The sequence below is a fragment of the Notolabrus celidotus genome, chromosome 10 (genome assembly GCF_009762535.1).
Source record: "Notolabrus celidotus isolate fNotCel1 chromosome 10, fNotCel1.pri, whole genome shotgun sequence".
NCBI classification, from domain to species: Eukaryota; Metazoa; Chordata; class Actinopteri; order Labriformes; family Labridae; genus Notolabrus; species Notolabrus celidotus.
This window is the reverse complement of record NC_048281.1, coordinates 14,008,929-14,025,283: the sequence shown is the minus strand read 5'-3', so window position 1 is coordinate 14,025,283 and position 16,355 is coordinate 14,008,929. Positions and strand designations below refer to the sequence as shown.

Below are 16,355 nucleotides of genomic sequence, written 5' to 3'. Positions count from 1 at the left end.
TATTGTTTCGTATCGTATCATATTGCATGGCATGGTATCGTACAGTATCATATTGTATCACATGGTATTGTACCGTACCGTATCTAATATAACTGTATAGTATCATATTGTATTGTATTGTTTCGTACCTTACCATATCATATTGTATCGTATCATAATGTACCATAACACATTGCATCGCAGCGTACCCTATTGAATTGTTCTGTATCGTATCGTATTGAATCATGATTCCCACCCAAGCGGCAACCTCCGGTCTCAAACTATGACGCCCATGTGGAAGTGTTATAAACTGCAGTTCATCGAGAATCCGCTTGAGGCTGGCTGCAGAAACACTGGAAACCACATAGACACCAATTCAAAAAAGACATAGCTAATTTCTCTATCGGCACACACTGCACGGGGGTGAATTTTTTTCTAACATGACGGTTCAGAAGATATTAAGATTACGAGTTTTTGCCCAAATAGGGACATGACTGACTGGACCCCCGGACGGGAACACATAGCTGTTGGCTAGGAGGCTCAAACTCTGCCTCTTTACATCACACTCTGCCTGGTTGAGTTCCACATTTCCAATATGGCTGCTGCCGTCGATTGGCTCCAAAACAGCGTTCAGGAACAGATGGGTGACTTCACGGATACTATGTCCATATTTTATACAGTCTATGTTCCCACCCCTCATAGCAAAATTAAAACAAAGTTCCTTTTGGCTAATCAAGAACCTCCACAAGGGCATTCCATTTGCATGACTTAAAGCAGTATAAACTGATCTTTTTATCATAATCACCCAGTTGAATTTGGAGTTGCGCTCTTTACGGGCAGATAGTTGACGAAGAAAATTCGTAAAACTGGGAAACATACAAAAATAAACAAAAAAGGAGTAAGTCATCAAATCCAGTTTTTTACTTTGCTCTCTGGTCTAAAACATCTCTGTTGAAGTTTACTAGGGTCAGTCCTCTTACCCAATAGAACCCTTATCCAAGCCTATCCAAGGCTAATCTAATTTCCTGCCCTGCCAGATGGGCAACAGGATAGGCCTTCATCTATTCAGAGCTCCAACAAAGTACTACACTTATTTCGAGTTTAACATGGGTGCTGTTTATTTCTGCTGTTGTTCAGACAGCTTCTACATAACCTAATTAGAGCTTCTCACTGATGGGTTTAAATGATTCCCTACATATGTTCACCCTGATAAAGATCTTGTCACAATCCAGGCTAAAGAGATTTAGGCAAGCCTTTTCTGTGTGACTGGAGCCAAAACACATGATTGAACCCGTTGCAGTGACACAAGCACAAAGTAGCATACAGTGCAGACAGGATGCAAATTAACAATGCTGGAAAATGTGTTATGTCATGATGTGAGCATTGACAGGCTAACCATGAGTTTGTGCACAAATGCAAAAAAAAGAATGAGTTAATGAGTTTAACTGGAACAAAATAAGTGGGTGGATATACTGCGTGAATAAATAAATATGCACGTTTTTATTCTGGCTTCATGCACATCTTGTCTCATTATAATACACTGTTAGGGTCTTATTCTGTCTGACTGTATATACACTGTATTTGCTCACTTATTCCTCCTGCTTGTTAAATCACGATGTTGCCAGAGGTTGCTGTGAATCACTGTTTTTTCTCACACTCGTCATATTCACTCAATGTCACATGCTTTCAGTCATCTCAGGCACTTCATGGTTTAAATGTTGAAGCCATTCACAGTTTGTGTTTCACCCTTGACTCTACAGCATACTCAGACATAGTCCCTGACTGATGGATAATCACACTTTGACAAGAAAACTATATGTATGAAAAAGAGATGATATCCTCGGGAGCTACAGTACATAAGAGAGGGATTCAATGTATATGAAGATCAGCATGAATCCTTAAACCTCTGCTCTGCGCTGTCTTTTCTTTACACTTTTAATAATGTCTCTGGAGAGTTTTGTGTACAGAATAGCAAAGTTTTCTAGCTCAAGTGAGAGCTGGCATCAATCAAAAAACTGAATGACATTATTCCGATCACATTTTGGGTCATGTCAGAAGTCATAATGAAAGGCAGGCTCCTGTTTTAAACAACTGGGGGATGCAGATACAGAGGAGTGTATGTCCTTGGGTGAATGAGGACAGGTTCAAGAGGAAATGAATTCTCACTGACATAAAACAGTCGACAATAAAAGCGGCGCAGTACAATGGTATGATGGTATTCTACATCCTCAGGAGAGTCAGCGTGAAGGGAAAAAGGACAGGAATAAAGATGTTGGAACGGTTTCATGCGCTTCACAAATGTGTCAGTATTATTTTTTTTGAGTATGTCAAGATATTCCACTGCAACATATCATGAGCAAGGCTGTATGCATGATAAAACAGCCAAATGTTGACTCAATGGCACACTGTTATATTGAAATATTTATGTAAGATTTTAAAAAATGCCTTTGATGAGTGAAATATAAACACAGAACTGTCCTCTGTAACTGTGAGGAAAATGTTTTGAAGGGGTATTTGTGGGAATATAGTTTTGAGGTATGTTGCTTTCAGGTTGATGGTCCCCAAATCCATCCATCCATCCGTAATCTTGACCGCTTATCCCGTTAGGGGTCACGGGGGGCTGGAGCCTATCCCAGCTGGCTTCGGGCGGGAGGCAGGGCACACCCTGGACAGGTCGCCAACCTATCACAGGGCGGTCCCCAAATCATAAAACTTTATTACAAAGCTGTGTCTGAAGCTGAAAATGACCCCTATTCTTAGGCTTGAAAGGCATACACTGTTGCAATCCTAATGCAGAAATGCTATGGCCTCAACTGTGGTGCTGGTTTTCAGTAGGGACCATAGACTGTAAAAAAAAAAATGGACGTCCGATCGCTCGGCTGGAAGTGAGGCTTCCACAAAAGCTTCTCCCCTTAGTGGCTGGCTGCAGTATAGGTCAAAAACTCTGTCTCCCCCATTCATTTGAATGGGGCTGCCGTCAAACTTTAAAAAATAAATACACGTTGTACACATTTTTCTCACATCCGTATGCTGTGGTGATATGTAGTTATTATTTGACTGTTTTGTGTTCAAGGCCTATTTTTTCTGAAAAGTTTCTCTTTTTTTTGTAGTTAGTAGGGTTTAAAAAAACGGGGTTTTACTTCGGGATTCACTTTGATTGACAGCTGCTGTAGAGAGAAGCTCTATAGCATCTCTTGACGGTACGCTGTAGGGCAGGAATCCTTACTGTGGCAACACAGAAATTACCATGGCAACACAAAAATTCTCTACTGCGCAAACTCTGGCTGCACAATGGCTGCGCATTCAAACTGGGTTATTTTGGCTTCAAAACCGTACAACGGGAAAAGGCGAAGCAACACTGTCCATTGTATATACAGTCTATGGTACGGACGTGCACGTTTAGTGGACTAACAATTAAATGTCGTCACTCTTGCTAGTCTGCACCAGAATTACTAGTCAGTTAAATGAAATACTAATATTTTTTTATCATGGTAGGCCAGAAATGTTGCTCAAATGTTGCATCCAAGCTGTAGCACAGTCACCAAGTTACAAAGTATTGCCAAAATGCTACAATGCTCTACTACCCAGATTTAAACAAGCACAGATGACAGATTACATCCAGTGGCACGTTGTGGTGTGGCAGCATGTGGTCTAGAAAATGGATATAAAGTTGTGTGTACGCTTAAACTGGGGTGGCTGTTGCTCAGTGGGTACAGTCGGTTGTCAATCAATTGGAAAGTTGGCGGTTTGATCCAAGCTACAGCAGTCACATGCTAAAGGGTCCTAGAAAAGCGCTATATAAGTACACATCCATTTTTGTCTTGTTACATTACAAAAGTTACAAATAAAATATTTTTTTTTTAAAAAGTACACATCCATTTACCACTCTGCGTAACCAGCACAGGCATGTGGATGTTAACCTGCAAGGTGGACTGAAAGGCTAGCGGTGCTGGCTCTTCTAATGTTAGCCACACTCTGCAAACCAATTTGACAGTGTTTACCCGCTGGGATCTAATGTTTAGCTATGTTAAATAAATCATGCTAAATTTTGGTTGTTTTCTCAGTGTTTTCTTACTTTAGGATTAGTGGGCTAGTTGGATTTCCATTGAAGCACAGATGACAGATTATATCCAGATTATATCCATTGAAAGACTAGGAACTGAGTTGCTTTGGAACGTCCCTCATTTTTTCTATAGCCTGAAGATAGCTGAAATGAGGATATTCAATATCCATCTTTGGGCATCACAACGCCATTTCAGATATTAGTGAGTGACATCACTGAGATTACAACTATGTTGCATACAGTCTATGGTCTATGGTGGCTAGTTAGCCTATAAAAGTTGACCTTGATTCTTGGATATCCAGATAACCATTGACTACACTGTGGAGCCAGAAATGTGACTCATCTTTTTTGTCTTTCCATTTTTTTTATTTGAGGCTTGTTCAGGGAAAAGGGTCAATAAACTGTCAGATTTTTCCATTTGGATGATGGTCAGACAGCATAGATAACTGAAAATTTTACCTCTGGCTTCGGAAAAAGTTATCAGCAGATGAATTAATAACGAAAATAAGTTTTGGCCCTGTACAACAAGGTACAGTGAGGCAGTCCCCTACACATAAGAACACAAAGACTAGTCTGTTCCTGGTATAAATCTTTGCCAACAAGATAAATTTACGACCAAAAAGTACAATACGTTTGACCTCAAGGGTAATAGCTGAGGAATATTCATGTGCCATACATACCGTTCTGCAAAGTGCCCCAGTAGCACTAGAGCTGAGATTAATGTATGGCTTTCCCTAACACCATGTGCAGCACATTTTAGAATGACAAGCAGCACATAATCAGCACATGTAGCACTATGTCTGCCTTTGATATTTATTGGAGGGGCATGTAATAAAAAGGCCTAGCAGAGGCATGAGAGGACTAGTGTGGATATTCGATCCACATGGGCAGCACGCCTGGAAGCCCCCGAGACCGAGACGGGAGCTAGGCAAGCCACTCTCCTCTGCGACAAGTTTGCTAAGTGGAGCATGGCAGAGGCAGCACTACAGGTTGCAGCTGGTTTGGAAACCTGGAGGTGCCTGGAGACCTGCACTGATCATTACCTTTCAGTCAGCATTTACAGTTCACTTTACTGACATTGGCAATTATTAGCTCTGATCCCGTTGCGACAGTCAAGTGTCCTCTATGTGCTCCCCATGTCCACTTCCAGAGACCAAGCACACTGAAACGTCCTGTGTAAAGGCAAACATCCTCTCCAGTTGCACATCATGTCTAGTCAGACGTTGTCAACAAGGCAGGAGTTGCAGACGTGAGGCTAAAGATAGATCCAACGACAGCAGAGAAGCATTGGAGGGGGGCTTTGTTTCACGATGGGCTACGTTTTGACAGGCAGATGAGGGGTCGGGGAAAAGAACCAGATACGCATCACAGCTAAAAGCCATGACACTGATCCTCGTGTCAATGAAGAAAAGCACATTGATCACTGGGGATTGTTTTCTAGAGAGTCAGTCCTGAAGGCTTGAGACCAGATGGTGAAAGTGTGTAAACAAGTCTGGTAAATATAATAGAATCAGACAATGCAGTCAGATATCAACCAACAGACATGTGCCAAATATGTCCGTGTGATCATCTTATACATCCAGAAAAGCAGAAGTCTGGGATTTGCTGGCAGAGTTACAGTGAAATATGACAGACAATCTCAAACTTAATCCAAAGTTACACCTCTGAAGTACTTTACAGTTTGATTTGAGGGAATGAAAAGTTCCATTTTGAGCTTAGAAGTAGGGAACAATGTTACTGCCTCAAGTGAATCAGGTTGAAAAAGACTTAAGGGATAGCGTACAGTGAGTGGGTTGTTACAGTGAAATTGAACCTTTACAGCTGGGGGTCCTTGTCTCACACTTTGGGGCTCACTGTATAATATCAAGTTTAGTTACTTGCCCAAGACATCAATGACTTGACTCGAAATTTCGACTTGCAAAAGTTGAAATTCATTTGAAGGGATGGTATTTCTTCCAGTAGGGATATATTCCTTCAGATCCTACTGTTGTAACTGCTATAGTGGCAACAGTAATATCTAGAGCCATCTTCAAAGTCTATTTTGTCGTTTTAACTCAAATAAAACTGAACTTTCAATTTAAGACGAGGTGAACAGGTCTGGACAATCCCTAAAAGAACCAGATTGAGTTTGCCACAACTGAAGTCCTATGACTTTCTCTTCTATTCAGTAGTCTTCAAACGCAATCTTTTCCACATTGTATTCTATCTATTATTTACTCTCTCTTCTTCAGTTTTGCCTGATTTTCTTTGAGCCTACAGTCTTTTGTGTCATTGAACCCATCCTGCTCTGTTTTTATCTCTTTTTTTAATGATTAACAGATTGATGTCTATGTGACTGTACTTCTGTCTACGGATTAATAGTCCTCCAGAGCCTAGATCACAGCCTAGATCAGAGCCTTGTCCCAAGTAACAGTCTGTTCTTGATAGCAGCCGTCTGCCACAGAGAAATATAGAGAAAGACTTTTGGCAGTAGTGATAGAGTAATAAACCTGGATATTCAATACAGGTGTGTAATAAATAAAGTATTACCTGGCTGTGTGGAATACTTGATTCTGATTGGTCTAAACCCTACACCCCAGGGGATAAATCTCAACAGTACAAGTTGTGCCAGGGACAAACTGATAACACACGTCATATCAGACCAGTCTGTGACAAGGAGTCAGGCGCATTTAATCTCTGCCTGTTGACACTGTGGCAAAAATGTTAATTTCATTCTCAGGATGGTCTTGAGAATCGTGAAATAAAGACAAATAATGTATCAAACTGCAAAGCCCGAAGATAAAGGAGAGCTGAATGAGGAAAGAAACAACAACCTATATTCCTGCAGAAGTCTTGTTCATTTATAAGCAAGCTAATGTTTGAATGAATATTTTGAGTCAACTTGTTTATGTCATAGGTCAGGGTCCTGCTCACCCTGTTGGGATTCTCATTTGCATAACTATCCAGTCAGTCTACATTTTCTCTTACATTATGTGTGATGTGTTATAATTAATTAACAAATCAGGTATGTAGCTTGCATTAACTGTAGTCTTCAGTGGCTAAACGTAAAAAGATAAGGGATAAAAAGGAGTGTGCTCAAGTGGTCTCTGAAACAAGGAACAAAGAGCTGCTTCTCAGTGGCTCCAGGTTGGAATTTAATTGGGCAGTTGTTGACAGGAACTAATAGATCAAAATTACATCTATTCAATCTCTTGTTGACAGCAGGAACGCTCATTCTTTGACATTCAAATTTCTCTTCAACCATTAAATAGCTATTGCCATGTGCTCTCAGGGGAATTGCTTATCCATTTCCTTGTTTTTAACAGTGGTTTTATCTCCAATGAGTCTGACAAACATTCATTCTTCATGGCTGTGTTTCCAGCATCGCTCCTTCAGCAACCTGTATGACAGCCGCTGCTGATGAACTGTGTAATTAAAGGCGCGTCAGGTTAACTTAATTTGGTCAAGCTCCAATAAACCAGAGACTCTTTCATGTGTTTGTGTTCCCAAACATAATGTATTCAGAAATGACTCTTAGAAGCAGCCTTTTATGTGTAAATAAAGGAAATTGAACTGAAAATAGCAGAATAATGATTCCCTTATTCACATTACATGCACTGGGAATTAACAAAACAAACAGCATTGCTAATAGGTGCTCAATTGGCAGCCAAAGCCCCTGCATGTTTTAAATTGTTTAGGCTGTATTCACATTTCAGCAACCAGGGTTATGAGCAACAGAGGGTTGGACATAAGCCCTGCTGAAGGCCACAAACAGAATAAATAGAAAGTTTGGGTCATAGACAGGATTAAGGTTTAGAAAATATTATCCAGAAGCTACTTTTGGTGTTGTGAAAAAAAACGAAACCCTGAAGACATTTCTGTACTTTTCCAAAGAAACTCAAATGTTATCTTCCTTTTGGGAGCAGAAACAGAGCTTTGCTGCAAAACTGATGATGAGATAAATATTCAACAACAGATCAGAGTTTCATCTACCAAAAAATGGAGAAAAGTCTACAAAAAAAACAAAAACGAACATTACACCAAACATTTATCAAATCTGCCCTGTTTCAATCACCCTATAGAAAAAAATGTAAATTTATTCATGTTCTAAGGTGATCAGATCTTAGTTCTCAATAACAATACATATTTATGACTAGATGCTGAAAGTGAAGTTAAAGCCGAGTTTCAATTATTCAGTTTCATATTCAATAAATATCTTCTTTTTAATGACTGTATGGGTGTAGTTTGTTTACATTTGATTGACATTGTTACCAACATATGCACACAAAATTAACCGTCTTCATATTTTGATTCGAGTCTTTGCTGCAGATGTCCTGCTGCTGTGGAGGTTCCAGACTCCAGCTTCTCCAGCCTCCAGTAGCAGCAACAGCTTCTACTAGTACTACTACTACTATTATCCGTCTCATCACTATCATCGCTCTCTCTCTCTCTCTCTCTCTCTCTCTCTCTCTCTCTCTCTTTTTCCCTCAATCCCTCTTTCCAACCCCAACTCGGTTGAGGCAGATGGCTGTCTAACATGAGTCTGGTTCTGCTTGAGGTTTCTGTCTGTTAAAAGGAAGTTTTACCTTGCCGCTGTAACTAGCTAAATACTGCGAGGTGCAATGCTCATGGTAGATTGAGATGAGATGAGACGAGTCCTATCAGTAAGAGGGGACTGGATCGTATCCTGTCTTGATTTTGAGGTCTTTGTTAATAATTTAACATAGAGGATTGTTTGTAAAAGCGTTGGATAGAGGGGGTCACATGCTGAAAGTCAAACACGGATAAATGAGCTTCTGTACTTTTGCTAGGGAAGGAACAAAAGGAGAACTCAAGTAAGAAGAGACACTTGAGTGTTACAGGATCTGTAACATTAAGACCTGATGTTCAATTAACAATCAATCAAACTTTCTATATATGTCAACTTCCATTTGTGTAATTGACCGAATATAATACATCAACAATAAGACCCTCTGAGGCTGACACCACATGTAAGCAGAAAAAATCAAAACAGAAAACTAATAAAACACATAAGGAATAAAAAACCTAGATATGTTTAAAAGCAACAAAATTATTTTAAGAAATAAAAAAGGGAATGCAATTACATTGGCCAAGTGCACCCGGGACACTCTTCATGTTGAGAGAACATAATAATATGCCCTACAGGGCACTCTTGAAAGGGAGAAAGCCAAAATTATGGGGCAAAATGGGAATGCCTCAAGTGAACACAGCAAGATAGGGAGCATTACAGGCTGTGCTACAGGCTGCTTTACATCTCAATTCTACAACAAGTTTCATTGGCGTATGCTGCCCTGCATGCAGCTGGTGCCCTTTTCACTTCTTTTATTTGCCTCTGCCCTTCATTCAAAATGAGCTTGACACTGTTACACATGAGAGGTGAGAAAAGTGTTACAAATCTGACTAGAAGTTTCTCTCTCTCTTTCTCTCAATCAATATATAAAAGTAGATCTTATCATTATGCAAAAATGATCTCTTACGTTTAAATATAGAACAACAAACCGTATAAAAATAATTAAATCGATCAAACATTTCCATCCTTTATCTTTCTAATATGCTTTGAGTGTTGTGTTGCTCTGCTCTCCATGCAGCTCCACAACCATTTGCAGGACACAATGTTTCCTGCGGCTCTCAGAGGGACCACCTGCAGAGAGGAGCCATCACAAGGCCATTTTGGCATTCATGAGCATGATTGATGACACAGAGATGGAGGCGGCGTTTGAGAAATCCCCTCTGCAGCGGGAGAAAATGATGATTGTTTGGATGATTCTCCCCTGATAGTGCCTCCCCCCTCTGCCTCTCAGTGGGGAACATTCACATTACATTATGTTGCAGGATACAGCCTAAAATACAAGTGCTACCATATAGTAAACAATAATTCCATAAAGGGCAATTATTAGATATTTTATCACAAATATTTTGATGCCTGCAGATGGGATGGAAACAATCAAGCCATCATTAATTCACTGCCATGGCTGTATTTCTCAATCTGTTTCTGCATGAGACTGACAGGAAGGTCGCAATAATCTGACAATGCATCACAGTAATAAAGGCGTATGCTGAAGGGGGGTAACAACCGGCCCTTCCCTCTGAATGCACTCCCATTTAGCCCTTTTTAATCCTCTCCATCCCGTTACATGACAGCAGAGAACCTGTGCACATCACACGCTCCACCAGAGATCATTTGCATCGTTGTGCAGGCGGCTGAGGATCACATAAAATATCAGCGCCGTTATTTCTGTCCCACCTCCACCTCCTGGCAGGGAGTAAACAGAGCTGGACGTCAAACGATAGCACAGAGTGTGACATGCTAAGAAGTTCCATTGAATCCAGCAGTCTGCTCTGTGACTCCATTTCCATATCTTCCCATCTTGTCTCAGACGTTTGGTAATCTAGAGTGAAACTGAGACAGCAGGGGGGCAAGGCTGAGTGCAGGTTTGATCTTTAACTAGAGCAACAAATAAAGCTAAAATTACGTGAATGTGTTTTGCAGTTGAATTAAATATAAATCAGCTATGGAGGGGGAGATTATCAGGGTGTTTTTAGATGTGCAAACACTCAAAGACTTGAAGAGCAATCCACAAGTTCATGCTCTCATGCTCTAAATGCCTCCACCTTGTAGCTGTTGACAGCTTCCAGTGCGGCTTGGTCAGCAGGCAGAAGCATCGGCTTAGTCTTGTGGAATTACTGCACCCGCTGAGCCTTTAGGCTTCGGATCATAACAACATTTCTGTCATAACCCTGCAGTCATTTCACCTGACCTGGTTGCTTCTGTTTGACCAAACAAAAGGAACAACAGAATACTGGGATACTACGCTTTTTATGAAATCCTGCAGCAGTGGTTGAGGAGTGTATTTGAGGACAGAACTACCTGATATTTCTCTATCTGTAATGGGTATACTTAGATCTTATATTGGCCACAAAACATGCAGTATGATGGGATCAAAATCAGTGGCACACATTTTGTTTTCAACAGATGTCCAACATAGTCACTGAAGACATCTTACACTAAAAGCAGCGACAGCCACACATGTTTCTGTTGAACACTTTGAATACCATGCATCAGATTTCCAGAAATCTCACAGCACAGAGCAGCAGTCTGACATGAACATACAGCATGAAGATGAAGTGAAAGCTTCTTTGACGAGTCTGACCGCTAACATGAGGGCTGATGTTTTTTCTTGCAAATAATCAGAGTTACCAGAGTGATGGCAGCTATACGGCTGACAGAAACAATAAGCTACACGAGAAGCCTGAGAGCCTCTCAAAGCAGAGTCCCACAAGGAGCTGCTAATCCACAAGTATAAGGAATATTATCTGAAAAGTAATGTCATCACTGGAGATGCTCCCAGGCTGCCACATGGGCGCTGTTAACCCCTGCAGTGTCAGCTCCGCAACAGCTCATATTAAACCTGCTGCATGGAATAAATACATATAAATGTTGCACAAAGGCTTGGACTACACAGAAAATCTCTTGGAGTGGGTAATATACTGACTGGGTGCACTTAAAGGAGTGGAAAGCACATATACATTTTGTCAATGGATGCTATGGAAGATTATACGTAGTTTCAAAATGTGATAAATTGATTGATTTATTGGAAACAGTGCACTCAAGCAAATGTCAATTAAATGAAAATATATATCAGCTCAAACATGTTCCTTTTTCTAGATTTCATAGATCTCAACAATGATTATGTTTTTCTTATCTTACTTGACTTTTGTATAGGTAAAACTGTACTGTAAAGCTCCTGAAAGGAAATTTTGGCTTGTGTGGATTCTGTTGCCTCCTGTGTTCAGTGCAGTAAAGTAGTGTTTTCTTAACAGTCGAACATAAAACTCACTGTGAATCTTTGCAGTAGAAAATGTAAAACCGGCTGTTTCTGCAGCATGCCGTTACAGTAAAATTTGGAATAGAAGTTGCACTAATAGATAAGACAGTCTGTTTTGGGGGCTCCCAAAAAAAGGGTTTAAACTGGGTTCCTGTATGAAGAACTTCCATTGCATTCAGCAATGTGCAGTTTCTATGCAGCTGTGCAGCTCTCCCGAGTGTCATCTGTTTTCACCATCCTGCCTTCTACCCATACAGCAGTTGGACACAGCTTAAAGTAGTGTTGATAGTTGTGAGGTACGGACGGACCCCTCCACTGGTCACTTGTTGTCTTAAATTGAGGAGTTTTTTTTTAATCAAACCAGCAGTCTACAAGATGTATTTACTTAATAGTATGCCACCTTTTTCTTTAAATGCATGATTATAACCTAATGAAGGGGAAAAAGCAGTAATAGTGACGCCTCTGGCCATGCGGTTTAAGTGTGCACTCAGAGGTTTCTGCCTGTTAAAGGAGATTTTTCCTTGCCGCTGTAACTAGCTACATACTGCGAGGTGCAATGCTCATGGTGGATTAACATGAGATAAGACTGAGTTTTATCCTGTCTTGATGTTGGGTCTTTGTTAATAATTTAACATAGAGTACGGTCCAGACCTCCTATGTTTGCAAAAGCGTCGAGATAACGTTTGTTGGGATTTGGCGCTATATAAATAAAGATTGATTGACTGATTGATATACAAAGGCTATAGTCCTCGTGGCAGCGGTCGCATGTTCGATTCCTGACCTCTACCATTTGCTGCACGTCTTCCCCATAGACTGTATAAATAATGGACGTAGTATCCGTGATGTCACCCATCTGTTCCTGAGCGCTGTTTTGAAGCCATTCGACGGCGGCAGCCATATTGGAAATGTGGAACTCAATCAGGCATAGAGTGACGTAAAGGGGCGGAGTTTGAGCCTCCTAGCCAACAGCTATGTGTTTCCGTCCGGGAGTCAAGTCAGTCATGTCCTTATTTGGGCAAAAACTCGTAATCTTAATATCTTCTGAACCGTCACGTTAGAAAAAAATCACCCACCGTACAGTGTGTGCCGATAGAGAAATTAGCTTCGAAGGGCCAAGCCGTTTTTTGAACCAGCCTGTAAACATGTTTATTAATGCTGCAAAGATTGTCTTTTTTGAATTGGTGAATGTGATTTCCAGTGTTTCTGCAGCCAGCCTCAAGCGGATTCTCGATGAATTGCAGTTTATAACACTTCCACATGGGCTTCATATTTTGAGACTAGAGGTTGCTGCTTGGTCTTCCCCCACTCTCTCCTTCCCACATTTCCTGTCTCTCTTCAGCTGTCCTATCCAATAAAAGCAAAAATGCTCAAAAACATAACCTTGTCCATGCTTTGCTAACTGAAGCGGTCTTTTGAGTAAAATACTGTAGCACAACAGAATACCTCTTTCCAATTTATGCTGGTATATTGACTGCACCGGTACATAGGATGTAGCTCACTTTTTAGATGATGAAAAAGTTGTTAAAAGTGCGTCTTATACACCAAGTTTTACGATAATAACTTTATCTGACACCTACGCTGCAGCAGCCGACTCAGGGCATTAAAAATAACTTTATGGAAAAAGGCAATCTTTAAGCTGAAGGTCTTGTTTGCTTTTGTAGATGATTAAGAGGCATCAGTACTGATTTCATTCTGTTTCATAACCAGCTTTAAATTCCTCACTGGAGCTTTAAGAGAGACTTAAAGTGTCAATCTGCCCTCTGTCAGCACACAGGAAACAATTTAATTAAAGTTAAATAACATGTTGTGAGAAGGTTTGAATGGACACTTAAAATGGCAAGCTATTCAATTAACCTTTAAATGAAAGGTACTTCAATACTTTCGTCATGATGTGTCTAAGCTCGATTGTTGTTTGCATGAGTGAGAGGAGGCAATAAGTGGCGAAGTCTTGAAGGGCACGGCCATCAGTGTGTGAATTTGCTGAGCTGTTGATAATGCCTTGTCTATCCGGCAGACATGTAAGGTTATGGCTCATTCATAGAGCAGATCAAAAGACATTCATTCAGGGTGACATCACTCGGAGATGAGAGAGATTGAATTCTGCACTCATTTGGCAGATTAGTTGTGATGTCAGGGACTTTAATCAGGTAGTTATTCAACCAAGCTCTGAACAGGTGCGCCTGTTATCAAATATGCAGCCTTTTACTTGTGCCAGATTCATGGCTTTATAGGGAGAACTGCTGGCTCTAGAGCATAATAATGACGACGTAGAGAGAAGAATCATCTGGAATAAAACACATTTCATTCCTGTTGACTTCTCTGCAGATTTAGACATATTTACATTGCACAAACGTGCAAGTATTATGGAAAGTATATGAATTTAATAGCTGACACTTACAGGGCCTCTCTTTCTATTCAAATATCCTGAACCGCTTCAACAGTAAGTTTTGTCCACTTCTGTAATATCTTAATTTCATACAGTTTTCTAACTCTTTCTTTAGTTTATATTTCCTGACAGTTACTCAAATTGAATTGCATCTTTATAGTCACAGTCTTCTTCATAGGCTCCAGAGTCATGCATCCGTAATGCAAAGAGGCATAAATTCCTTTATAAGTTATTAAAACGGTATTTAAATTAATTGCTCAAAAGGGAAGCTTCTGTAATTATGCACAATGGGTGACTCATCCTAGTTATAGACTGCTGCCAAAGCATTTCACCTTATCACTTCCTTTTCACAGGCCAGCAGGAGTTAACCTGCAGAGCTGACCATTCATTATCTCTGCTTGGTTTGCACAGTCAGAGACCTCTACTGGACACAGGCAGACAGATCTCACCACATCTGCTGCTGCCTGGGGGGAGTCTTAGCACAATCACTGAGTTATTGATGCCGGCTGATGGGATATATTGTTATCGCAGCATGAATGTAGTCTCTTATAAACTGATAGCCTCAGGATTGTGTGCTCTGGTGTTTCAAATGAGGGGAAGGGCTGTCACTTTGCTGTGGCCAGCTTAAGGGTGCAGGAGGTTGCACATTCAGTCAAGTGATTTAGGAATATTTTGGGTAATTGAGAAATCTCCTGTGTGTAAACTTTGGCTGAGTTCAGTGGAAGCAACTTTGACAGGTGATATAGATGTAACCGGTTGGTCTGATGCAGTGATAGGCTCACAGTATGCTACATCTATAAAGCCCTCATGTTAAAGAATGCATCATAATAAATCTTTCACTTGATAAATTGAGAAATTTAACTTTTCCACTCAAAGACATATTTCTATCTGCAAAGTGCATCTATTTACACGACTCTGGCTATGTTTACCGAGTCTGATTGACAGGTGTCATTTAGTCCAGCCTTACCTGGGATCTCCTGAAGAGGAACATGCGCGAAGCTGAAGCCTCTCCCGGTGCAAGCCTCCCTCACCTCGCTGCAATTCCGCGCTTTAAAATCAGCTCTGGCTGCAACAGACAGCACAGAAAAAGTGCAAATGATAGTCTGTATTCTGAGCATTGTTCACGTTGTGAGAATATCCTTATTCTCTGTAGGGTCCCGCGTGCTGCTGAAACTCCCCTGCAGCAGATCTGCAGGTACTTAATGACCGGGCGGTTAATGGTTGCAACTCAACTATTAGTGCCAATATAAACACATGTCCAAGAGCAGAACGGGGTCGACGGTAAGCGACAATGATAAGGAAAAGTCCCCCGGAGCTGCACAAAAAAAAGACAGTGAGTGTGGAGGTGCCAGATAAATCCAGGAGGCACGTTTCCCAGCGTGTTGACTCAACTTCTGTCAGACAGACGAAGCTTCTGGTCGCTGTGCTGGAGTGGAAATGCTGTGTGGAGAGGAGCGCGCGGTGTTCAGATCAGATATACTGGCGAGGCTGAGCGAGAAACAAAATATGGAGTGGAGTCAAGCCTCATCCATGTCAGTGGGGGCTGCACGTTGGTACCTTTAATATACAGTCTATGGTTGGCACCTACTAAAAGATAAAAAAATAGATAATAATCATCATATAATAATCACGTCAAATGCATGATATGGGATATATATATTTTATTTGAATTGGAAGTTTCAAAATAAATTATTTCTGTAGGGGTTTTCACATAAGCAGAAAAAAACAACGCAATGCTGTAATTCAAATAGACATGTAAGGAAATTTGGAAAATGTGTTGAAGCCAAGCGGCAACCTCCGGTCTAAAAATATGAGTCCAATGCGGAAGTGCTAAAAAATGCAGTTCATCGAGGATCCACTTGAGGCTGGCTCTGGAAGTACCAGAAACCACATACACACCAATTAAAAAAAGACGATCTTTACAGCAGAAATAAACATGTTTACAGCCTGGAACAAAAGAGTGTAGTCTGGATAGCTCATTTCTCGATCGTCACACACACTGTACGGGGGTGAATTTTTTTCTAACGCAGCAATTTATAAGATATTTAAATAACAAGTCTTCCAATGAGAGGCACAGCTGACTTGATTGACAGGTGGGAAC

General features: G+C 40.7%; 1 protein-coding gene across 1 annotated transcript in view; it reads right to left on the bottom strand.

Annotated features, from left to right (window-relative positions):
* The window catches only part of LOC117820808 (glypican-6-like), a 123,497-nt gene extending 107,706 nt beyond the window's left edge, over positions 1-15,791 (bottom strand). Inside the window, exon 1 of the mRNA XM_034694748.1 lies at positions 15,222-15,791. Within this exon, the coding sequence (XP_034550639.1) occupies positions 15,222-15,372 (151 nt within the window). The 5' untranslated portion in view covers positions 15,373-15,791. The remainder of the gene's footprint in view (positions 1-15,221) is intronic.
* Positions 15,792-16,355: the final 564 nt, after the last annotated feature.